The sequence below is a fragment of the Plectrocnemia conspersa genome, unplaced genomic scaffold (genome assembly GCF_051122295.1).
Source record: "Plectrocnemia conspersa isolate PC_06_02 unplaced genomic scaffold, ASM5112229v1 ptg000001l, whole genome shotgun sequence".
In the NCBI taxonomy this organism is placed as follows: Eukaryota; Metazoa; Arthropoda; class Insecta; order Trichoptera; family Polycentropodidae; genus Plectrocnemia; species Plectrocnemia conspersa.
Window position 1 is genome coordinate 28,594,095 of NW_028277165.1, and position 26,774 is coordinate 28,620,868.

A 26,774-nucleotide genomic window follows, 5' to 3' on the forward strand; every position below is an offset into this window, starting at 1 on the left:
AATCGTTCATATATCTTGAACTTCCACTTGTAAACGTTAATTAAATCTCTGAGTCTAAGAATTGAAGCATTGGGTAGATAAATTAAATGAGTACTTGTATTATTTTCGAATTTTGCAAATCATCATAATTATATTATTACTGAGCTCAAAATATTCATCATTCACTGTTAATCAACGTATTCGAATCTGTAATCGGATATTAATGAATACAAATTGCAAAATTGCTAATAAGCTATTGATTATCTGTATATTGTAGGTTTAATATAATAATCGATATTACATTCAAACTTTCAACGATTTACTCACAAAACGATCACAAAGCCGCAAGCTCTTTTCATTTATGCCTACAGCGTAATATAATACATTAAATGAAAATATAAAATAATATGAACATTTTAATATTGACAATATAAAATTCGCTATAATGCGTTATAACGTAATTTAAAACATATTGCTATGTGATGAAATTGATATACCAGCATTGTACTCAAATTTTCATTTAAATATGACATTATTATTGTACATCACAATTGATAAGGTATTCGTTTCATCGTCAGAATAAACTGAATTTGATTCTACAAAATAAAATATAATTTGTTACATCAATACAGTGTAACTGGAGACACATGTTCATTGAAATGTTGTGGTTTAGGTATTTTTATTTCATGGTAATAATATGTATAGTTACACAGTTAGAACAGTTTAAGAGTACGCATACGAATAATGCCACTGGCCATTAAAGATTTTTTTGACTAAGTTTTATCATACATACTCAAAGTCTCTATAGTGATCATGATGTATCACGACAAATTCTGATATGTAAATAAAAAAAATTATGACCATTTTGTGAGTCAGTAGATTTTATTGTTCACACTTATTCTAAAATGTAAATTCTCCTCACATTGAATGACACTTTATGATAAAGTGTTTTATTTTCGAGTTTTTAGTAAGAGAGATAGACAGAAAGAGGTTTTGTAATATTATGTATTTATATTTTTTATTGATTTTAAACATTTTTATTTTAAATAAAATTGTCTATTGATTGTTCTGCCATTATGGGTGTTAATTAAATTTCGCTATTTAAATTATGAGAATAATTTCGGCGGCAGGTTTGGCCCTAAGTGGCCGAGCGGCGGGCATTATTCACGTACATTAAAGGTAGTACCCGCCGTCGTGTGGTGGTGAAGAGGGGGAGAAGAATTGAGAGAAAGAGGGAGTGGGTGTAGGAGTACCCGGTTAGGTATTGAAATTTCGCCGAGGTATGCAGGCTTTAATCGCACGGCCTGGCTGGGCAAACAATCCCGACCGTTACTGTTCCGTACTGGACAGGCAAATTCTGGAGCGGCCAGGGGTCGTCAACTTGGAACCATTTTTTTACCGACACTCGTGGCTAAGCTAGACATCAATGTGACATTCGTTCCATATAATTTATTATCACTCGCTAAACTAAGTCTTTATCGATAATGCTAAGTTTTAGTCAAGAGAAATTCATCGATAGCTTTGGTTAGATATTCATCTACAAATCTAAGGTTTAATTACTAAGACAAATGAAACATAGGACATATGTATGATTTGCTGCAAACTTCCACTCATATATTAGATTTGAAGTTAAATATTTTTCAATATATATTTCATCTTAATAAGTCTAAGCCTCAATGCTTTCTCTGAATCGGTTATATGACTTCTATTACCTAATCCATAAAATCAAAAGTTTTTATGCTAATTGTAGCTTTCCTTTAACCAATTAAAGCGGATTATATAAATTTGCAACAAATAATATTTTTTTAAAAGTATATTAAAAATATTTTTTTTAAATCACAGTAACTTTACTTGTTTTTGCCACCCACAGTATGAAATAATGTGAGAAATGTTGCAAATATGAGCATTTGTGTATGTTTTTAATTCAAACTGTACATATGCTTATGTCGAATATGACATTAGCTTTTAGCGATTCGTCGCTTGCTACTTTTGCTGTAAGAATACGTAAATGTTGCGGCATTATTTTTTGGTGTATATATTTATTATAATTACTGAAATAAGAAATTTATTTATTTAGGACCTGTGATGGCATAATTAAGATTGATATTTAAATCTACCCTTTTCATGGCTACGATTTTTAACTGTCAATTTGAGAAATTAGTATTTTTTATTTATACAATTATTATATTTGCATATTTTATTAACAAGTAGTATTTTATACTAAATTTTTAGCCGATGTTTTTAATACTATTTGTAAAATGTGTTTTCTTATGTCGAATATGACGTTAGCTTCAAACGTTTTTTTATTGTTGCTTATTTTTTTTATAAAAATATGTGTATGTTGCAGCATTATTTTTTGGGATATACATTACAACTTTTAAAATATAAATCTGTTTGATTAAAATGCATTTTTTATGGAGAAATTAAATCGATTTTTAAATGCACTATTATTCTTGGTACGCTTTTTCTTTATATTTTTCTCTATATATATTTAAAAAAACATGTTCTTCAACTCAAATTTAATTATAAAAAAATCACATTGTCCCATTTAATTTTTAATTAGAATTTTTTACGTAATTTTTAGTCGATGTATATAATACAGTTTGTAAAGTGCGTTTGCTCATGTCGAATATGACGTTACCTTTTAGCGATTTTATTGTCATTTGTTTCTTTCTCTGTAAAAATGATCAATATTGCGGCATTGTTTTCTAGGGTTAATATTATAATTATAATGTTGTTAAGATGTCTTTGATGCATTTTGACGTGATTTGGATTGCTATGCATTTTAAATGCATTTTTTTCATGGCTTTTTTATTAAAATATCTATTTTATTAAGCAAGTTCTTCGTCTTTCGCTGTAGAATTGGTCCAAAGTAATTGGATTGACTCCTTAAATTTACAAGTGGATTATTTTGCGCAATTTTTTGTTGTTGTTTATAATACAATTTGCTTATTTCGAATATGGCGTTAACTTTTAGCGATTATTTTATTGTGGCTCTATTCTTCCGCTGTAAAAATAAAAAAATGTAGTAGAATTGTTATTTTAATTATTTTATCAAGAATTTTGACATAATTTGGATCGATATTTAAATGCATTATTTTGAGAATTTGTTTTTTTGACTTTTACTGTAGAATTTGAAAAGTTTATTATATTTGTCAAAGTAGTATTATACCCAATTCTTATTCTTTGTTCATAATACAAAAAATAAAGTTTTATTTGCTTCTGTCAAATAAAATGCTAATTTTTATTCTCTATTTTGTTATTTTTCTGTAATAATTTATAAATGGTGGAGTATTATTTTTATGATGAAATTTTGATTCATATACTAATATATTATTTTCCTAATGAAAATTAAAACTATATGTTGAATTTTGATGTTTTTTTAAAGCATCATGTTGGGCGTTATATAAACAATATTAATACAAATAAACATATATTTTTTAAAACAGTTGTGGTGCATGCACACTTAAACTATTTGAGCGCTATCTCACATAATATTTTTAGCTTCTAAGCGCTATCGCTGAAATCGTCTTTGTTTGTCAAGCTCCTTGAAAAACTTAATGGCTTGTGCAAGAGGAGCGTTCTTAAGTGCTCATGTTCTGGCCGCATGAGACAAGAATGAAGGACGCGATCGCGACTCAAGGGCACTCTAAAGTTCGCAACTGTCAGACTTGTCGACTATGCCTCTTAGAAACTTTAAATATGACTCGTATTACATAAACTAGCACAATAATATTTCTTAAAATTTTCAAGCGCAAAAATATATTTTTTTAGTACAAAAATCACTACAATAAAGTTGCTTTTAGAAATAATATTTTTTGGCTAAAATATGATTGTTTTAAAGGCGGTTTTAATAATATAATTATTTGAAACAAAAATATATAATATAAAAAAAAAGTTGTATGTATATATTAGTAATAAACTAAAGACTCAAAAGCTTCTCTATATATAACAATAACAATATTAAACCGAATTAATATTTATTAATTATAATTATAGCATGAAAATTTTAACTATTTTTTTTTAATATATAATCTTATATCTAAGACTCTAATTTAAATATATTTATTATATAAAATGTTATCAGCAATAAATACAATTTTTTTTTTCTTAAAATTATCAAAAAAGTTGTTTTGAAAGATTTTTTTGTAAAACCATATTAATTAATACCACTCATTAATTCTTTATTAACTTAACGTTAAAATTAACTTCTTGTACAGCACATTAGCACAATGGTTTATACTTGTTTATTACATTATTCAGCGGCGTTTTCAATACATGTAGTATGAAATTTCATATACACAATACAGTAGGTATACATGCTACATTCATTTGCGCTTACGCAAAATATACACGGGTTTGTATAGGATATTTCAATATAATCCCATAACGAAAGTATATATATTCCATCATCACTCGAGGCAAAATTTTCACACATGTCAATCTGCCACCCAGCATTTTGTTACTCATTCAACGTCAATGTTTATGCGCATTAATTCTCGAAACAATGGAGCTATACCGTGACGACGTTAACGGTTTTACGTGGCGTGCACACCGTTACGTATCTATGTACGTGGTTATCTTTGTAATTCAATTACGGCTAGTTATACGCTAATTGGCAGTATTTATTCTCATACATTAAAATAATATCCAACAAAACTCCTTAATAATGCAAGGAACTTCAAAAACTGTTGATATATTTACTAAGCGTTTTATGAATATACTAAAGGTTTACAAACACTATTTTACTACCACTTAAATATTATTAGTTTGTATGTCTTATATATGACTAAATTAAATATTGAATTTAAAAAAGCATTCGCCTATAATGTATTCCTTCCTTAGACCATAATATAAATAGATCATCTTTAAGCTTTATTTTAACAATGGTTTTTAGAAAACTCGGAAAATTTTGTTGCATTAACAGCATCGGTTACACTGTTACTAACCTTCTGTTTTTCACCAAAACGGTTACAAAATCTCTCAATGCGGGAATTTAAGTAGACATCGTATATACAGATTTTGAAAAGACCTCAGATAAGGTTTGTCATGGGTTATTATTAAAAAAATTGTCGAACCTCAATTGCTCGGATGATTTAACTCGGTCTGTAACCTATGACGGCCGATTGTCGAAAGGATATTTCACCCCTTCGGGAGTTCTTCAAGGGTCCAACCTGGGCCTTCTGCTCTTTATATTATTTATTAATGACATAAATAAGGCAGTTACAAATTCATTTTCTTCGATCTGTTGTGGAATTTTCTCTCTACAGAGTGATTAAGATTTTCTATTGAGATGGACATCAATTAACCGTCTGCACTTTAGTGTAGGAAAATTTATTCTTACGATCTTGTTGGGAACATTTTGACTAAAGAAACTTTTAATAAAGATCTCAGAATTACTTTTGAAAGCAAGTGGATATTCTCTCTACACATACACGATGTATGTGATAATTTTTTAAAGATGCTCGACTTTGTTATGAGGAACGCCTTTCACTTTGACGATCCATCAGTTATTCGCATCCTTTATGATACATTAGTTCATAGCAATCTTTAATCGGGATCGATAATTTGAAATCCACGAATAACTAAATATTTTCCTTAAGTAGAAAAAATTCGAAAAAGGGTATTTTCGATACCTTTACAAAAGGACATTTAGTTAATATCCGTTCTTAACTCAGCGCCTTTCTCTTAGAAGCGTTGGGATACGATTCGCTGAATTTATCATTTCTTCATCTAGCTATTCTCGAGGAATTCCAGCTTTGGGTTTTTCGAGAATCACGATCGCGTCCTCTTTGATAGCCATTGGGGCTAGGACGTCCGCACTTGCCGACTCGCCTACGGCTGTGCCCATCCGGCTCCGTAATACGCTGGCATTACACATTGAGCTACTTAATGTTAGCTAAGAGTAGCTGCTCCAGTTCGTATTATTTTATTTTCATATTTAATGTTTTTTTATTTTATTTTATTATTTTTTCTGTAATATTTTAATTATGTATTTATATTTAGTTTTTGACCATCGTGAAGCATTTAAGTAACCTTTTAGGTTACAATGGTCCTAATTTAATCTAAAAAATAAATAAACAAATCTAGCTATTGAGATGAAAATAGCATTACAACGGTGTTGTTTTTGACGTCACGTGTGATATCATGGTACAAAATTAAACAGTTTCTTGCGCATATTTATTGTTTTTCTTTAATTTACCTAACGCAGACAGTGTAAAATTGCAAGATAATACTGTAAAACCTGTATTAGACTAGTTCGTTATATTCGAAATAATCAGTAGAGAGAGACTTGACGTACTTTTTTTGTTGGTTAAAGCTCTCTAATAAATTTATTTTGTTACGATTCGATATTTGTTTTAATGTCATAACAGAAAAATAGTATTAGAGCAATTTAACAACTTCATACAATAATTTTACAGCAATTTTTTGACGTTGCTGTTTCAGTTTTTTTTATTTAATATGATTGCGACTAGTTTTAGTGTTTTAGTCAAATTGCAAATTACTTTTTCGAGCAATCTCTAATATTTTTTAAAAATATTTTTCATTGGTAGATGCTAAGGTCGCTAATTTCGCTGTAATATCATTTTTAAAGACTTTATTACACTCTTGAAAACATTAGTACTATTCACAAACCTCTTATTTCGACAAAATATTTTTTCTAAAAGCATTGTTCAAGTTTTGCACTATTTCATATTTTTTTTTAAATTTATAACATAAAATTAAACGCAAATTCTTAACTCTGTTTTTTTCCAAGCTTAAAAACGCGTCGTCAATAATTGGCTGTCAAAAACCAAATACGCCTCCAACATTGCTGACGATTGGGTAGTACTAACGCAATTGATTTTTTATGTATTTAATACTAATTTGGTAACAAAATCATACATATTATAATATATTCCCATACAAATTGACGAATTGAAGAATTGATTACACACAAGCGTATCAGATTTTGAAATCTAGACGATTATACCACGGAAAGCTATTACGCAAGCCAAACAAATACTATATCAAAATGGATCCACTATCCTATCTGGTATATAAATCTATTTCCGACACAAAGATCTGACGTCACGCTCAGACAGATGAAGCTTTCGAGATAACCGCGAAACTGGAAGATCTGAAATGCGGTCGAGCATTTGTCAGTGATTGATTTCGCGGTCACCTCAGTTGTACATCATATTACTTATGTTATAAAATAAACATTGGTGGCCTGTTTTTAAATATTTCAATTGCATAATATATAAATATTTATGTTTAAAATTATTATTTAAGAGCGATAGATTGTAAATGTCCAAACAACAAAGCTTAAAAGCTCGTGTAAAGTTAACGTCAGGCAGCAAAGCATTATTGATTCTACCATGGGCAAACTTCACAATATTATGCACGCTTTCGGACAAAAACAAAGGTCCATCCGAGTTTAAATAATGACCGTTGAGCTTTCGAAAGGTCTGAATCGTATCAACCGTCGACAGACCTTGGATTAGTTAACACATTGCTAGCTTCGAATAGTGCATAGGTAATATGCATAGATTATGAAGCCATTTCCGGTCGACCGCAATCCGTTATTTTTTACGTGCAGGCATTTCCGAGTATTTGCATTTTCTCTTATACATGGATATCTAAACTTATATATCCATAATAAATAATATAGAAACACGAAATCAGTTTGAACTCATCATTAGAAAAGCAAACTGATGGATTACAATTATTGCTAGTACAATTTAACTATTGAATATTTATGTTTTAATTATTCTACCCTAGCATGTTTTAAATTTCACAATAATCTTAGTAATAAGATATGTTAAATATTCATAGGAACATCTTTAGTGCGATTATAAAACTTTATAATTTATATGATAATATAACTGTACCGTGTCAACAATTTATTATAATATTTATTTATTTTTGTTTCAGATGTCTTGAACGCGTCAATATGTTTTAAGAAGAACTAAAAAAATAAATCTTCGACAATACTTCGACAATAATATTGATGATAAGAATAAAATATATTTACATATACAACGATCTAAAGTTTACAAAATAGCTTTAAACGTATATAATGAATATGATAATGCTCAATGATAGAATAGTATGGTTGCACTTTGATGAAATCCTTAACATAAACAATTTAAAAGATTACTTTATTTAATGCAACCGAAAATCGACTACAACAAAGGACGACATATGGATGAGTTCGTACTGAAATTCACAGCAATCGCTGCTATATTGATCTCTTTTGGTGCAGGTAAGCCAATTTCAATATATTGTATTCAACAATAAGATTTGATTAAACTCCTTTTTTAATACAGACGCATAATATAAATACTAAATGCTGGATCTTACGTTGATATTCTTTTAAACGTTGACTAATTGTCAGTAATATTGTCATCTTCAATCATTGCGACCAATGAACCTCACTGATGCTGCGAATATGAAGTTATGCAACTTGACAAACTTCGTTTTTTTTAATAAACTGACTAAGCAAAACAAAGTGTAGTTATCATTAAATTATCTACACAGTGATTCTACATGGTAGATAGAGAGCATGTATTCGGGGATCAGATTTTTTTGCATTGCATACGTACGAATGCATGTGTATGTCAGGCGCGTGCGGTGAGATCTTCTCCCTTTCGCTCGCTCGCGTGTTAAGTGACGAGAATGAGAGAGATAAGAGCATGCGGCTGCATTACAGGGAAGCAAAACTTAACAAGTTTTATATTTACGTACATATGTATTTATTTTACAGTTATATTTTTATCTGAAATATTTCCGAAGGAACATAAAAAATATGTTAGTCAATAAATTATTTTAATTTTAATTATAAACAAAGAGGCTAAAATCCAGATTTATATATTGTACCAATATAAAAACTATATATTTAGAAAAAAAAAACAAGTATAAGGTAATCAACAATCACTCTTGCTATCATCCAAAATAAAGTTCCAACGATACGATTTATTTTATTTTCTGAGATTGTTTATTTGTAGTCTAAAGTTATTTATTTAATTTGTAATATAATATTTTGCACAATGTTTGGTTAAAGGAGCAAAATTATTAGGAAAAAAATTTCAGCTCTTCTGATAAGTGTAGTATTTTATTCAGATTTTATAAACTATAATTTTTATAAGTCATTTTACTTACTTAAACCATTATAAATTTAGAAGCAGATTTAATTTCTAGAACCATATGTTTTTTCTGGCATCTTTCTTCAATATAATCCCGTTTCATCTCGTTAATCGCTTGATACCCACGCTCTTATTTTCCCAGAAATATTTTTCTAGTTTCTACATCGGCTGATACACGCCCTCCCTGAATCTTTATATTGTGTAAAGGAAATCTTTTTATAAACCTGTTAAACCACTCACAACTAGTGACAAATTTATCATCGCTTTCATCGACTCCTTATTTTTTTAAATAAGCAAATATTTTTAAGGCTGTTTGTTTTACGGGTTGATAAATCAACGGTAATTCTTTTCGTTGCCATTCATTCAAATAAGCAATTTTTTTTCTAGCTATTATTTTACTATTTACGCGTGCAGCTCGTTTCATGAATTCATAGAACCCATTCGTATCTCTATATCTGTGTTTTTTTTTCTGTTTCGTTGAATTGTATGAATCATCGCTTCGTGTATATGAAATTCTCTTAAAATATAATAAAAATATAATCTTTATATTTTAGTTTAACAAGTCCTAATAATAACATAATAGTAGTTAAAAAATTGAATGTTGATAATATTTATATAGATAGTTGATAATCCCTGCCGTATCACTCAGAGCTTGGGACACAAGGCCGTACCCAACGGCAGTTAGAGACGAACATACAGACAAGGGTACAGATAGCATCGAATGCATGTGGTGTGAGAGCAAGCGAGAATAATATACTGATCCAAGGTCATCTAGTGTGACGTAGATCGTGCTCTCGAGGAGTTGGAACGTGTTGTCGGGGATGAATCGCATATTTTATTTGAGACAGTGGGAGTCCACTGTACTTTAATTTTAAACAGAAAATAATTTATTCTTTATAAGATGATGACTAAAAAATAAGGCTATATTATTCCAAATTCATGATTATTATAAAGTCAATTTAAAAATAAAATGTTTAATGTATTTCGATTTGATTCGATCATCGTTTTTTTATATTTATTTATTTCAAACAATATATTGTTCGTATTGTTTAATTTTTAACCCTTTTATTCACAATCATTCGAGCAAAGGTTAAAACCAAAACAATTCTTCTAGCCAGAATTGTAGCCGACGAAATATATTAATCGCGCTTTAATAGGATCTTTTCTACGGGGCTGCAAAAATATTTTTTTTACCCCATCTATGTAATTACCAATTATTCCGACTCCCTATAAAATTCTTCAGGCAAATAATTCGGGACAGCATTTGTGAAGGAATCTTAACCGGCAATGAAATTAATGGGACAACGTTTTGCATAATTGAGTTTTAATTGCGTCCCGTTAATTTTTATTCAAATGAGTTAACACCAGTTATTTTTATGGTTAAGTTAACAACCTGAATTCATCCGCTTAACTTTAATTGCACATTCCCGCGGACCGGCGTTTTTATTTTCATTTTCGCTAATGCACGAACATTACGCGCGAGCATGTACTACAGTGTGAGCTAGGAAAAAAAATGATAATAATACACATTCGTATTAATAAGCGCTGGAAAAATGGCACCCCTGGCTGGCTACACAGTTTAAGCGTTTAACAAATAAATTCCTACTTTTTAAAGAATGAATTTTACATTAACTGTAGCACTATTTGGAAGCGTAAAACGTTGCTTTAACAGTTTCTCCTTTGTAATAATTAGTTGACTACTTTAAACAGCTCAAAAATTCAAAAAATAAAATATGGATGTTACGGAAATTATTCTGTGCCTTTTACGCAAAATAAATTATTATGATCGTATTAAGTGAGATAAAACAAGTCCATACAATGATAAAAAAAATTAGTCCCACAGCATTTTGTAAACAGAAATTACAAAATGATTTTTTAATTCTAGTGAAACTATTTAAAGCTTATTGTTATTGTCAAGAAACTGACAAAATGCAGCAATACTGCGAAATCTACTCCTCAAAATAGACAATTATCAATAGGCTTATCACCATGAAAATATTACATATTATAAAGTAAGATCTTCAACAACCAAGTTTTACCCGAAAAAATTAAATCATACCCAGAACTTTTAGATATTACCCTATTAAAATAAATTAATTTGCAATTACAAGCAAATATTGTCGATTATAAGCAAGTTTATTTTTTTGCTAAGAAAAAGGTATTTTAAAAAGACGGTCAAATATTAATATTATTTCAAAATACATTAAATAAAAATATTAAAAAAAAATCATTTAGAATCAAATAAACATATATTTATTATGTAACAAATATTAATTTTTCAGCTTTATTTCTTTACGTTCCAAAAAAATTATTACAAACGTAGTATTAACAGCATTATTACAATTTATATACACCTCTACTGAACTTTTTTGTGTACCTCTATAAAATACATCGATCGTTGTTCGTCGTTTTAATTATGCAAATCCTTTTGTTAAAGCTTTGATGCGGCTTTCCAAAACTTTGTGTGTTTAGTGTCTGTAACCTATGTTTGTAACCCCTACTTTACACAAAGAGATCATAAACTTTTCTTTTTAATAACATTTAACATATTTCAGGACAAGTTCAAGTCCGACATGAGAAAGAACCAGAATTCCTGGCTCCCTTGGAGAACCACACAGTCACCCAGGGAAGAGACGTATACTTTACCTGTGTGGTCAACCACCTCCAGAATTATAAGGTATGAAATACAATTATGTTTAATAAGTAATAAGAATTTTTAAACAGTATGCTTCTAGTGAAATTTATATAAATATTATATGAATATATTTAACATTTTATTTCCATCAATTTCAAAGCATTTTTGTTGCTACAAAATATTTTATCTATAAGATTTAGGTTTTTAAATGTTATTTAATATTTTATTAAAAATAGATTGCATTTAAAATCATTTTTACATGAAATCGGTTTTAAAATATTATTTAAAATTAATTCAATTTAAAACAATAATAATTACAATGTTTATTTATATATTTTTAAATTATTTATTTATTTTACTATAATTATATTTTTTTGAATGTTATATTGTTATTATTTATTACATATTTCTTTTGTTTTCTAAACGGTTATCAAGTCTGTGCGATAAAACATATTGTTATATATTTTCTAATTAAAATAAATAGTGTTCTTGTTTAAAATTAGGCGATTAAATGACATTTTTAAAGATTAATAGTAATTAACAATCATTAAATAAATTTATTTTAAGAAATACTTCAATGTCATAGGCAAAGTGTAAGAATTACAAATTATATATCAATAATAAACATTATTGAAGCAAGATGAATCTTGAAAAATCTTTTGCCGGCGATTTTAAAGGTAATAAAATTATAAATTTTCTGGAAAAACACAAACCTATCATTTTAATAAGAATTTATGCATTAAACATTTTATTAAATGATTATTTAAAATTATCGTAGATTGCATTTACTTGCATATTGATCGCATATACCGATATTTTTCGTTATAAAATTAGAGAAACAGACCAGAAACGTTGCTACTGATTAATTAATTATCCTTTAATATGATTTGAAGCATACTTTTGATTTAATATATGACTTAATTTAACACGCAGTAATAATAATTTTTAATTGAAACATATTTAAGTTATATAGTTTTACGTTTTATCTTATTTTTTTATTAAAGATTTGCTTGAATAAAATTAATAATTGAAATGTTTATTTTTCAGGTAGAATAATTATATTTATTTTACTTGACCCTCAATTGTAATAACTTTATTGAGTACCATCATAGTGCATAAAAAAAATTCCATGCATTACTGTTTTATTGTCTATATATTTTATAACATATTAGCTATGTATTTCATGCTTATTTGTTATATTTCACATTTTTTTCTACTTCTACATTCACATACATCGTCAATATTGTGTCTTACAATAAACTAAAAATTATATAACAAATTTGATTTAATCATACAATTTTTTTATTAGATACATACATTTTATAAAAATTAGAATAGCATTCTTACATTGTTACACTTATATAAATAAATATTCATTACTGTGCTATTATGCATTGTCTTAAAAAAATAATCTTGTTTTAAATTATGTTTTAACATTTTACCTTTTTTGCTACATTGCCTTACATTATTATTTCAAATGAATTTTATCTTGTTGAAATATTTTCTTCTTTATTTTTTGCTTCATCTTGGTTGTACACCAAAATAAAGCAAAAAATAGGAAAAAAATATTTCAACAAGATATTTTCTATTTAATTAATATATAGGATGCTTTAGGATTTACACTTTATTGTATTAACTTATTGTGAGAACTTTGTCGTGCATAAAATTACATTAAAATTTAATAAAAACTAGTGTTGCTAATTTATAAAATAAAAAGTAATTTAAAAACATCATATGACTGACATGCATTCTAGTTTATTTTGTCTTCTCAAATGTTACTAATCTTATAATATAGACCAGGGGTGGCCAATCTTTCCCTCACTACGGGCGACTTGCTTTTTAAATTATTGGCTGCTGTTTACTAACATTGTATGTATTAAATGATGAATAGAAATGTGGAAATTTAAAGCTAAAAATAAGTTTTAATTTATATAAAACATACCAATACCTATTTAATATAAAGTTATATGAATTACTTCACACATACATCCATAAAAATAGTTTAAAAATAAAACAATATAATATTTCATTTTCTCTCTTTTTTATTTTCTTTCTGGCGGGTGACTATGAATAGTTACAGTAATATGTTTAGCATATTAAATCCAACTGATCTTTACTAAAAATATTAAACCTATTAAAATTATTTTGTACATATACATATTTATATAAATTTACGCTTAAAAGTTTTATGCTTGTTTTTTACCTTCTTAACTAATTTTGCTGTATACTCTAAAATATAGTATATATTTATAAAATGAAGCATTCTTTTATGTTGGGATATTTTTATTTGTTGACTTTTCTATGCATTATTTGACTATGTTATTACCAGCTTCAATTCTTTTGTAAAAGCTTTTTAATTTAACTTATGTATTTTTTTTTCTAATTTAATCATATTTTATTCTTTTAAATTATTTTATGAATTTTATAATATTTTTTTTCGCTAAATTATTTATTAGAAAAACTGATAATGAAAAAAATTGTTTTATTCTGAATAGAATAAAAAACAAATTTGTCCCATTCTTTTCAATGCAAATTATTTTTCTCAGTAATTTAAGCGTTTTATTTTTTACTAAGATCACAGTTTAGGTTATGTAATTTAATATAAAACACTTAATATTATTAATGTATTATTATTGATAAAATTTAAATATTTACGTTCGTACAAAATAAAACTGGAGCACTTATGTAGTTTATATTAGAAATCATGTAACATGTACAACGTATAAAATTAAAAATTACAGTAACTTTGACGGCACTTTTCAGTACATTAATTAGCACATGATTTGCCTGATATAAAAATAACAGATAAAATATTAGTCTAATATTTAAAACACACAAACTATTAATGTACGCTTGCTTGGGGTGGAGTAACACCAGTAATGTTTTGTCATGTTTAATTTATTAAAAACAATATTTTTATACTGACCTCAAATACTATTAATAAATTACATAATAGCACCCTAAAAATAAAAAATAAAATTTTTTTTTTAAACAAAAATTTAGAAAACATATTTTTTCATTTATATTCAATTTTTATATATATATATATTTGTGGCAAAAATTGTGTTGTACATTGTAAATTATTACAATTGGTCAAAATAGTCACCACCACTAATAATATATGTCTGTTCTATGTATAACGGGTAGCTGAACGCTCACGGTTACATTGTCTGTATAGGTCGCCTGGATCAAATCGGACACAAAGACCATCCTGGCCATACACACACACATGGTGGCCCTAAATCCGCGCTTATCAGTCTCGCACAATGGACACGATACGTGGAAACTGTACATATCCAACGTACAGGCCAACGACTCGGGCACATACATGTGCCAGGTCAACACGGATCCCATGAGAAGTCAGGTGAGTTCTTATTTCTATCGTTTATCTTTATTTATACCGTATTAAACGCGATATATCTTCGATGTGTTTATAAATTTTGTGTACAAATATCTAAATCGATTTTAATGGGTATTTACGAGAAATATATTTCCACTTTATTTCCATACAAGAATTATATTGAATTATCAAATCACAATGCTTACATAATTGAGCCAGTGATTCATTAAATAGTGGTATAGCACATTTAGGGCATTTATGGTATTCCACTGCTGTTACTTTTTTTTTCTAATTTAATACATAGTGAATTAGAATTTTATACACGATTTGACATTGCAGTCTCTAGCATAAATTTATTATTTAATTTTATGATTATCCTTACAGAATGAATAAGTCGATTATATTTATATTTAATTGTAACATCTTTCTAATTTGTTTAATCCTTTAATATTAAGGCCTTAATTTAGTTTTTTATAATTGGTATAACTTTGTGTGAGAGGCGAAGCACTGTGAATATTTTTGGATCTTTTAATGCATTTTTTATCCCTTTATCTCACATTTACTTTTAACAACAAATTTTTATAATTATAGGTACCGAACCCAAGTTATTATTTTAATTTATTAAATTAGTAGATAAGAATTTCTTTGCATTTTGTTTTATATAATATACACAGCATATATACTAATTTTAGGGATAAATTAGATTTTTTACACTAAACTTAAAGGAGTTATCAAAAAACTTGAAATAAAAATAAATAAATTGCTATATAATAAATTAAAGAGTACACCTACTAATTATTAACACATAATGTGTTTTTGTACTTCACTCGATTGGCTTACATAAATTGTAAGAAATATTAAAAGCGAGTATCGTAGCTAACGGCGTGCGACTCCTGCGCGCATTTATCGATCATGGACTTACAGGTGTCACATTAGTAATCGCATGGATGCAGATCGTTAAACTTATCAGACGTTCTTTCTCTTGAATTATGTTTAGGTAACTTCTGTTCGTTTTTGAACAATAAGTCAGTCAGACAGGTGCTAGTTCTCTACTTATTTTTAATATTCTTATAAAAGTTTAACATGTGTCTGTTAAAAAAATCTCTTACCGTTTCTTAACTTCCACTCCATAAATCAAGTTGTTGGCGTTAGTCTTAGAAAAAGCATTGATAGCAATGCTCAAGCATTAATTTTTAAACAATAAGGATTATTGCTATAAATCATCATGGTATGGCAAGTGTGAAGATATGCATTTAACTAGCGAATATCAATGTTGGTATATAAGCAACTTCAACAAAACAAATATATAAATAGAATGACCACCACAAATATAAATAAGGCAACCAAAAAACTAACGTATGAACATGAAAAATTGAAATGACGCTACGTAACCGATTTAAATATTAAAAGAAAACAATGAACTATCCGAAATCAAAAAAAAAATGATAAAAAATGTAATGCAACAAATGAGTACTATGCTCTACCTACTAATATTTGTTGTTTATAAAATTTAAAAAAATAAAGTCTTACTACATATTGCCACATGGAACGCCAACGGTCTATCGCAATACACACAAGAAATGAAAAAAAATCTCAAAATTTCCGAAGTTAATTTTACGGAAAATACTTTGAAATACCCGCATACTGCATTCATTTCACGAGACACCAAGATGTAACTGCATATGGAGGCACAGCAGTAATAATTAAAAATAATATTCAACACTACGTAGCAGATTTTTTTTTAAATAATATAATAATAATTGTACAAAGCGGCAGTGAAAAATATCTTGAGGTGGATCATTTAGGACAACCAACATACTGGACAACTGATTAGGAAAAACTGCCTAGCTTAATTGACTTTTGCATTGTCGAAGAAATAGATGTAAAACGAATTCTAGCTTCAAACAGTCATCAGATCATTCACAAATTTTAGTGAAATCTCAAACGATTTTAATCCACAAAGAACAAACTTCAACCTTATATTATCATAAAACTGATTGGAATTGTTCGGAGAAAACGTTGCGCAAATTATATAATTGAACATTTCCTTGAAAAGCAATAATAAAGTAGAACAGGCAGTCGAACATTTAACAAAGGGAATTCAAACAGCAGTTTGGAAAGCCACATCCAATCTTTATATATAAAATAAAAAAAGAAAATCACTCTGTAATATTAATAAAAAAAAATAGAAAAAAACTTAAGCTACGCAAAAAAAACTCAAGGCTCTATTAAAGCAATTAAAAAATGTTTTTTTTTAATTACTTAAAAAACTTGTCGGCCTTTAAAAGCAACGATTACACGCTGTGGAAAGTTACTACAGCAACCCATAACAATCTCGCTGCCAATTAGAAACGAAAACAATAAATGGGTTAGAAGTGATAAGGAAAAGGCCGATGCCTTTGCAGCTCACTTGCAGAAAGTATTCACACCATATGATTCTGATAATAGAAAATAATGATAATAAAGAATTGACAAACATAAAATTAAATGCAATAATGCAATAATTAATCTGTTTTGTGAATTTGATGACAGTTGTAAATCAAATTACTACACAGGTGCAAATATAACTATAAATAAATTTTTGGTGACATTCAGTGAAAATTTATTTCGTATATATATGTGTAATAAAAACTCAAAAGATATACAAATATAAATTGCAGCTGACTCATTGACAGTATATATACTCAATTCACAAATACATTTAAATAGGCATGGTGAATAATCGCAGGAAAATAAACCAGGGAAACCGAGTAGTGATCAATTTCAATATGGTACCAATAGAGGCTAAACCACCGATATTTTTTACTGCTTTTTCATTAACTGCTGCCCTTTTGAATAAAAATTCGATCTAAACTCAAATCCAGAAAACACCCTATTGGTTTTTATCAGCAAAGCAGAGATTTTTTTAGTAGCTTGTTTGTGTCACATTTGTGTCATATGTGTCACCGCTAAATAAAGTAGTTTTATTGGTATCAACCTAGTTTCATGACTCGGAAATAAATTATGCTAAGACCAAAATAAAACAAAAATTATTTTACTTTACAACCTCACAAAAGGTGCAGTCGACATCTTTATGAGTCTAGTCTTTCAGATTATTTATGGATAAGCTAAATATAAAAGCACTAATTATTTATAATCGATATGTTACTTTGCTATTTTATGCCAATGCTACAAAAAAAAAACATGAGTGAAATTCAATATACTATATTATAGTATTTTTACTAATTAAAACAACATTATTAATTCAAAAGCATTGAATATTTAAAAATATAGATATTTATTTTTTGCCTTAAAATCTTCTGCAATAATGATTATGCATACTTTTTCGCTATAATTTAATTAGGATTAAATAACCGGAACATGACCCTTCAAATTAGCGCCGCTTATTACGCCGCATATCTCCAAAACATTAATAAAAATCGGGGTGTCTTTATTAGCAGCAAGGAAGAGGAAATAAATAGGGAAAAGGAAGTAGTTGCTAATATACACGCAATAGGAATTTATTTTTAATTACAACCTTCTTCTCCTTTACCTTCATTTTCCTCCCCTTTTCTTAGCAGCTGGAAGGCGAATATTAGAAATTAATTTTTAGCAAGGAAACGAAAAGCATTTTCTTGATAATTTTTTAATCAACTTTTCACTAAATAATGTATTTAATGCATGAAAGAGTATTTTATTATTGAGTCAAAAATATAGGATGACTAAAAAAATTTTTTTAATAGTATGTATGCTCTCTATTTTTTTAAATATTAATAATGTTAATATTCAGTATTTATATAGTGTTTTATAAACACTATATTAAATATATTGTATATTTTTTATACATATTCGTACATATATTTGCATAAAAAAGCAAAAATATTTTTGAGTTACTTTCAACAAATCATATTTCAATTTTATTTTTATTTTTTCAAAAGTTTTTTTTTCATATTTAATATAATTATGTACTATTTATTAATATTTATTTTATAATCGTTAATAAAATGCAAAAATTATAAGTCAAATAAATATAATACATTAAGTTTGTTTCATGAAGTAGTAGACAACATCAAATATTTTGACGAGTTAAATATTACGAAAAGGTTGTTAATATACATATATGGAAAATATATTTTTTTATTGTGAATATGGCTTTAAATATTAAAGCATATTTTAATGCCTATATATTAATAATACAATTTATTAGAAAATATTTATACTACAGTTTCATACAAATATTTATTTAATATAATATATGATTTCTAGTTTTACAAAGCATATTTTTCTTATTAAAATCGAACAGCTGTTTTCATTATGCATTTAATAGGTAAAACATATTTTAAAAAAATACTAAAAAAAAATTTTTTTGCGCATTTTCTTGATTTAAATCAGGCAGCTGAAAATATATGTTGATGATACACTGAAAAAATTCTGTTTGCGTACTTTTAGAGAACTCAAACATTAAATTTAAATTAATTTATGCCTCTTGAATTGTTATTTTGTAATATTATGCGTTAATCATTAAAATTAATTAGACATTAATTTAACAGCTAGATATTTCACAATTTATAAAATATTGAGCTGATTGTTAATTTTTTAAAAACATATTGTCTTCAAAGTATATTTTAATAATTAAAACCACGCAGTTTTTTATTTATTTTATAAACTAGGCAAAATATATTGTATAAAACACTGCAAAGATCTCTTTTTGCGCAAATTTACAGTACTCGTTTTTTCAAGATCAATTTACTCATGGCTCTCAGATTATTACTTTATGGTATTATACTTGAATCCCTTAAATTAATTACAAATGTATTAAAAAACTCGATATTTTTTTGTATAAAATGTTGTGTTGATTGTTTATTTTTTGCAAATATCACAAAGCACATTGTCTACAAAGCATATTTTTTCTTATTAAAACCTCACAGCTGTGTATTTTGCATTTAATAGGTAAAACATATTTTATTAAAATACCGCAAAGATCTATTTTTATGCGCACATTAAGAAATTATGAATTAACTTATGGCTTTTATATTGCTTCTAATTAGGCGTTAATCCCTTGGATTAATTAGACGTTTATTTAACAGCTGAAATTTTTTGTTGATTTATTCTTTTTTACAAACATCACAAAGCATATTTTTTCGAATAAAATCGCAAAGCAGATTACATGTATTAACTAGGCAAAATATATTTAAATAAATAACCGCAAATATTTTATTTCATTCTTTGTAGTATTATGTAAGCCATTAATTTTGAAAGTGATGCAAGTCTATTAGAATAAAAAAAGTATTATAAAAAAGAATTAAAAAACGGGATAGGCCAAAGATTTTCGACCAAATAACATTGCCATCTTTAAATTAAAAACTTCACCTATAACTAAGACAAAAATACAAAAATATGACGAATGTATTGCTTATATAAATCCATACATCTATGGATTCTTACAAATTTGCACCATCTTAAATAAAAAATAATAATAGTAATATTTCTTCTGTTGTTGTGTATTGTGTATATTATTAATATATTTTTAATTTTTGTTGCTCTTTTTTCAATAAAAAAATATTTAGCTTTCTGTTTATTGCACCTATTAAAAAAAAAATGAAGTATTGAAATTAAATAGAAAAGCAAAGAAATAAATTATTTTACTTTTTCTTATCACAATTAACTTTTTGAAAACAGTAAATTAATATTTTTATTAAATCATTGCTTTTGAAAGTAAGGTATGTCAATTAGGCCTTATTTAAAACATGCTTTTTGTTAAAATAACACGAATTTTTTTATTGTATATAAAATTTTATTGAAAAAATGCCGTAAACAATATAAAATAAGTCAATTATTGCTTACTAATATTTTTAAATCAGTTCAAACGCAAACCATAAATTATCCAACATAATATGGACTTGCCCCACTTTCAAAATCAACGGCTTATGTGTCAATTAATTCTTCTGATATATTTAGCGTTTATATAATAGTTCAACATTTAACAATTTTTATTATATTTATCTACTATTTTTTTCAAACAACATATTGTTTTAATAAATTAAATCACGAAGCTAGTATTTTTTTTGCAAAAAAAACACGCAGCTGTTTACTTTTTGTATATTTACCATGCTAGCAAGCAAGTAGACATCAAAATTGTTAATAAAAGAATTCCATGAAGGCTCTTGAAATATTCATTCCGGGTAGTCCAAAAAGGGTCGAGTATACCACAATTGTATATGATTCACGAGAAGCTTAATAATTTTAGCAAAATAAACAGTTTGGTTTAAAAAAATGAAATGCTTGTAAATTATTTATAAAAAAGTTGAAATGATTTAATTTTGATTGATTCTTAATAATTCATTATCTTACAATCATATTTAATTTTTAAATTTAATTATGTTATTATAATTATAAAAAATTACAATATTAGTTTCTTTACTTACAGTACTTCTTAAATTATTAACATTTTTTCTAACATATTATTGTATAATAAATTTTGATTTAATATTTTGTATATTATATATATACAAGTTGTTAAATTAATAATATTGTATTATACTGTTATATATATCTAATTTAAATGTTATCGTTTTTAATATAGTTATTGTTAATATAACCACAAGGCTCTTGAATATTACATATAAAAATATTATTGTATTCATTTTTACACCCTCGCGTACAAAACTTACAATATATTGTATCGCATAACTCGAAATTTAATACGCCAACCAAAAAATTCGAGGGTTCGAACCCGAACCTTCCGACCGTGCATGACATACACGTCGCGCACTTGCTATTGACATTCTATCCATATATACATCACACGCATTTATACGCATATAAAATAATAAACATATATAAAAAATATTACGCGCAAAGTTTAGAAGTCTCCGCATATTTGGAACACTCTAAAACCCGACCCCGTAGCCAATAAATTGCGTATCCGCAGGGCCATAAGCGCCACAAACAAAAGCCGTAAAAAGAGCGTTTGATTTTAAACAGACGTATACCTAGGTATAGTACATACACATATATCGCGGCCACAATAACACATCCGAAATATAAAATTCCTATGGGGGAATATTCGGAAAATGCGTCCCTTTGTGCTTTCTTCCGTCCGGAGCGATATTGTCGCTAGTCGAATACTTGGGCATAAAGCACGCTTAACTGGACCCCACTTATAATATTATATACCTATGTACAAGCAAAATGCCGTAGTATATACATATGTACTAGGTTGTTTCCAAAGTCGATTCATTGGAAGGCGCTTTAAGTTTGAGCCGAATTGGATGAATTTATAAGCCTATACTATTAGAGAAATCGGATAATAATATTAATATTTTAAGTAGCTACATTGCTATTTAAATAGAAGTTTAACAAGATAAATATATTATTTATTAAAAATTTAACTTCAAATAGAACTTGAACTTCTTAATATAAAGGTCAAAAACAATAATAAATAAAATATTTATAAAAAAAAACGATTCACATTACATATAACTATGTTTATTTAATACATACTTTTATTATGCTTACTTGTCTCACAAATGTATTTCTTAACTATAACCAATATCGTCATTTGAGTATATCCATAAATATGCTTTTCTTCTATTGAAACTGATTAATTATATAATATATACATAATCTGGGTTTCTAGCCGAATAGAATATCTTTTTAGTCACACCATAAAAAAATATTCGATACACAGTTAAATGTAAAAAGGTTAAAGATGCAGAGCCTTGCTTTTGTAGAGATTAAGTCTCTCTGGTCTCTGGTTATTTGTTGTTAGCTGGATTAGGCTGAAGAGTCCGCTATAGTTTCCCTAGAAGCAATATTTAAACCATTTGATAATGACAAAGGAAGCGTACTAAAATAGTTATTTTTTGTATATTTTTTCTGGATCTGTTTAATGAAGCTCGTATTTTTAATTTTATGTTTACTTTATTTACTTATTAATGAAAAATACATCAAAAATGCAAATTTCTAATATTATATTTTGTTAAGTCAAAACTCTGTTATTTTTGTGAAATTCTTACATTATATTATTTTTTAACATTTGATAAAAAAATGTTTTAATAAAAAATATATTGTATTATACATTTATTAAAAAAAAATCAGTGAATTATGATATTTTAATAATAGTTAAATACTAAACTAATAATAATTTACCGTAGTATACTTATATAAGTTCTATATTTAAGCGACGATTTTAATTTAAACCTTACTCAAATATATTATTTTAACAGTGATTTCTCATCTTAACATAACCCAAGCTAGCACAACTTAGCATAAGCTTTATAATAATTAGGTTATAGTTATATTTTATTAACTATTGTCAAACATCATTTAATATATTTATCTCTAAAGCTTTTTCTTGGTATATGTGCTACTAATTAGACGCAAAATATAATCATAATAGTGATTAATTAGTACGCCTTTTGCAAATTGTATTATTTTATCAGGTGAATTATTTGGACTACATATTTTTACAATATTATTATTTTTTTCTTATATATGTTTAAAGTGTAAAATAATAAAAATCATCTATTCTATCTAATATTTTTTAGAAGAGAAAAACACCGATGAACATGTCACTGGGGCGCAAACCCTAGACGACGCGTCTTCTTAAGAGCTGAGGACAAGGCGGCTCAAATTCCTGGTCGGCCCTCTGTCCATTTATACAGCGTTCATATACATTTTAGAAAGTCTCTATATAGGCTTCTTTATATGCCAATGAAAAGCTTGGCTAAATTGCGTCCAGTTGTGGTGTTGATCAATTGCAGCCCGACTAGTCAAAGTGCTTAATGAGACTGACGTTGTGCGTTTTTTTTCCCATTGGCGACCAAAGTTTAACTTAACTGTGGCTTATAAACTAGCACTATCCCTGGCGCCAGTAAAAAGTATGAATTTCTCGGGAACAATCAGAAACGCGTAATAAAAAAAATAGTTTTAGAACATTTTTTGACAGTATGTTTTAGAACAACCTGTTTAATTAAACATAAACAAAAACTTGTTTGTTTGTTGATATATACAAGTATTTTTTTAGATATAAAATTTTATTATTATATATTTTTTATATGTGTAATAAGTAAGTGTAATACTTGCTTAATATTTGTACCATATATTGCTTAGTGTGCTTTTAACTGTATATTACTGATGTGCTGTATAGTTGCAACTTGCATTGTTGTCATGCAACTAGAAGCATAATGGCACCAAAATGGTGTCAAGTTTACTATGTGAAAGTTAAGTTGGATTGCCTTATCTATGCTATATAGAGTTTAATGCTGTTAATATATAATTTAAGTAGCATAATGTAGCAGCCACAACGAAATTTCAGTGATGCTGCGAGCCAGCAAGATAAGGGATGACTCATTTTAAAAGATTCTGATGAGTTTTTTTAATTCTGAAGTTCTGATTTACTGTCTTAAAACCCTAAAAAAGTGTTTTTTGTGAGAATCAAATTTGAGTCACACAGTAAGCATACTCTGCTTAAACGATTAGGTTGCTACTGGGAGCTAGAAACTTTTATTTGTAAATATTATATTTGAAAAGCCAGTTAAAGATAAACATTTTTCATATCGATAAACTGCTTTTAGGTATATGTTCAGTATATATAAATAATTTTTAATAATTTTATAGGGCTCTGATGCACAATTATAAGACTTTAAATTATATGAAAACATAAAAAAAAGTTATGATTGGATCTTTTAACCTTTTTTTTTAATTCAATAAGCGTCTTCTTTAATATGTTTAGAAGCATAAAAAATACATAGTTTGGGTAATAAAATATATATTTTAAGTGTAAAAGATGCTGAATATCAGAATTTAAAATTTAGAATGCATTTTTAATGTTTGCTATATTGTGTACTTAACTAAAGTAATCTAAATTGTTTTGTTATTGTAACACAATTATCCCATCTCACCTATGTTATATTATAGTTCGACAAAAATGTATGAAAACATAACTTTTTACCCTTATCATAATAATATGATTGATACTCACTTTATCTCAATTTGTAACGAAATGATACCATAGGCCGACGGAAGAAAAAAAAATAGAAAGCATATGCGAGACGAAAGCGAACAGACGTCTGGCAGACTTTCTTTGGAGATGAGTAAGAGTTTGGTGTGTTGAGGGTGGTACTAAGGGGGTGGTTTTCAGGCGGTTGGAGCTACCTGTTGCTAGCGCCCAGACGTCGGCTTGTTTATAAAGCCATTTGCCCCCCAGGGTCCAGACCCCTACTGCCGTCTTCCGATCCCCACGGCGACCCATCGCGCTAGGGGATGATACCATTGATCGAAGAAAAATATCCTTAATCCTACCTACAATCTACTCCTCCGTCCATAATTTAATAGGCTCTTTTAATTAAATCCTATTTGAATTTAACATCTGCGGTTAGTTCTTTGTATATGTATATATTTTATTCCAATAAATAAGCTCTAGTACTATATTGGAGATGGTTTTTTTTTTGCGCTGCGAGAATAACAATGAATGCAAGGATCGTAAACATTTCGGTCTGAATTCAATTTATAAAATGCTCAGTGGAATTGTATGTTTCGATAGAGATTCTGATAGTGTTTGGATATAAATTCGAACAAAACAGTAAATTGTAAGCTGAATAAAATAAACTTTCAGTATTAAAATGTTAAATGACTCGCTTTTAAATATAGATAATGAGAGTTTTATATCCAAAAGTAAATTATTTATTATGTTATATTTTTATTATGATTTTTGTGCACTCAAAGAAGCAATTGCAATTTTTCTTAGCGATAAAGCTACACTCAGCTACTATTATCTTATACTTATTGGCTTATGAAATGAGCCATTGCTGCAGATAATATAATACTTCTTAATGAATTTAACTTTAAACTACAAAAAAAAAAACAACGCTCATATATAAAATTTACACAGCGTTAAAATTTTTTTTAGAATTGTGTTTTTTTTTAAGTATCGATGCCAAAATATTCACGATAATATAACTTAACCCATTTTTTTGGAATTTATTATTTTTAACTTTACATATTTTATTAAAAAATAACTAATGATGTATTTCTCTTTTTATGTATATAAGTAAAATTAAAAATAATAATTTTATATTTGCAAAAAATTTTATGGTAACTTTAAATTACCTGTTTTTCTTTGGGGTCGTAATATGAAAAATATTTGAAAAACGCTTGTCACGGCTTTTCGCATAAGTTTATGGTTTTTACTTGTGATTGTAAGCTCAAGATATACATAAATAATACATCGCTTGAATATTTTATTATTTTGTTAAAAAACCTATATTTTTCTCACGTATGTAAGGTCGTATGTAGCACACGAGGTCGATTCTAATTCTCTAACTGTTTTTATTTGTATTTTTTTCACTCCACGGTTGGTTACCCCTTTCGTGCGGAATGCGAACGAAACATTGGTCTTCTTTATTGGTTTTGTTCGTACTTGGACATGACGGCGTTCGAAAACGAACCTTTTTCACTCGTTAACTCGGCGACGTTATTGTCTATTCTCCATTCGCGCGACGCGACGTGGGTCGTGTAGCAATTTTAATACGGCGGTTTAGGCTTTCTCGAACCACGAGAAAAAATGTCGAAACGTCGCCATTTCTCTACACAAAACGAAACTGTTAAATTTAATCTATGAATACGATGGTGTTCGACAATAGAAAAATAGACGACAATGGGCGATCGTTCCCTTTTATATTATACGGTCTCAATTTATATCCCAGACGAC

General features: G+C 27.6%; 1 protein-coding gene across 1 annotated transcript in view; it reads left to right on the top strand.

The window, feature by feature from the left end:
• Window positions 1-26,774, top strand: part of LOC148239506 (lachesin-like) — a 95,357-nt gene that overhangs the window by 11,460 nt on the left and 57,123 nt on the right. The window contains exons 2-4 of the mRNA XM_088186787.1: window positions 7,897-8,227; window positions 11,663-11,784; window positions 14,921-15,106. Coding sequence (XP_088042913.1) covers window positions 8,131-8,227; window positions 11,663-11,784; window positions 14,921-15,106 — 405 coding nt within the window. The 5' untranslated portion in view covers window positions 7,897-8,130. The remainder of the gene's footprint in view (window positions 1-7,896; window positions 8,228-11,662; window positions 11,785-14,920; window positions 15,107-26,774) is intronic.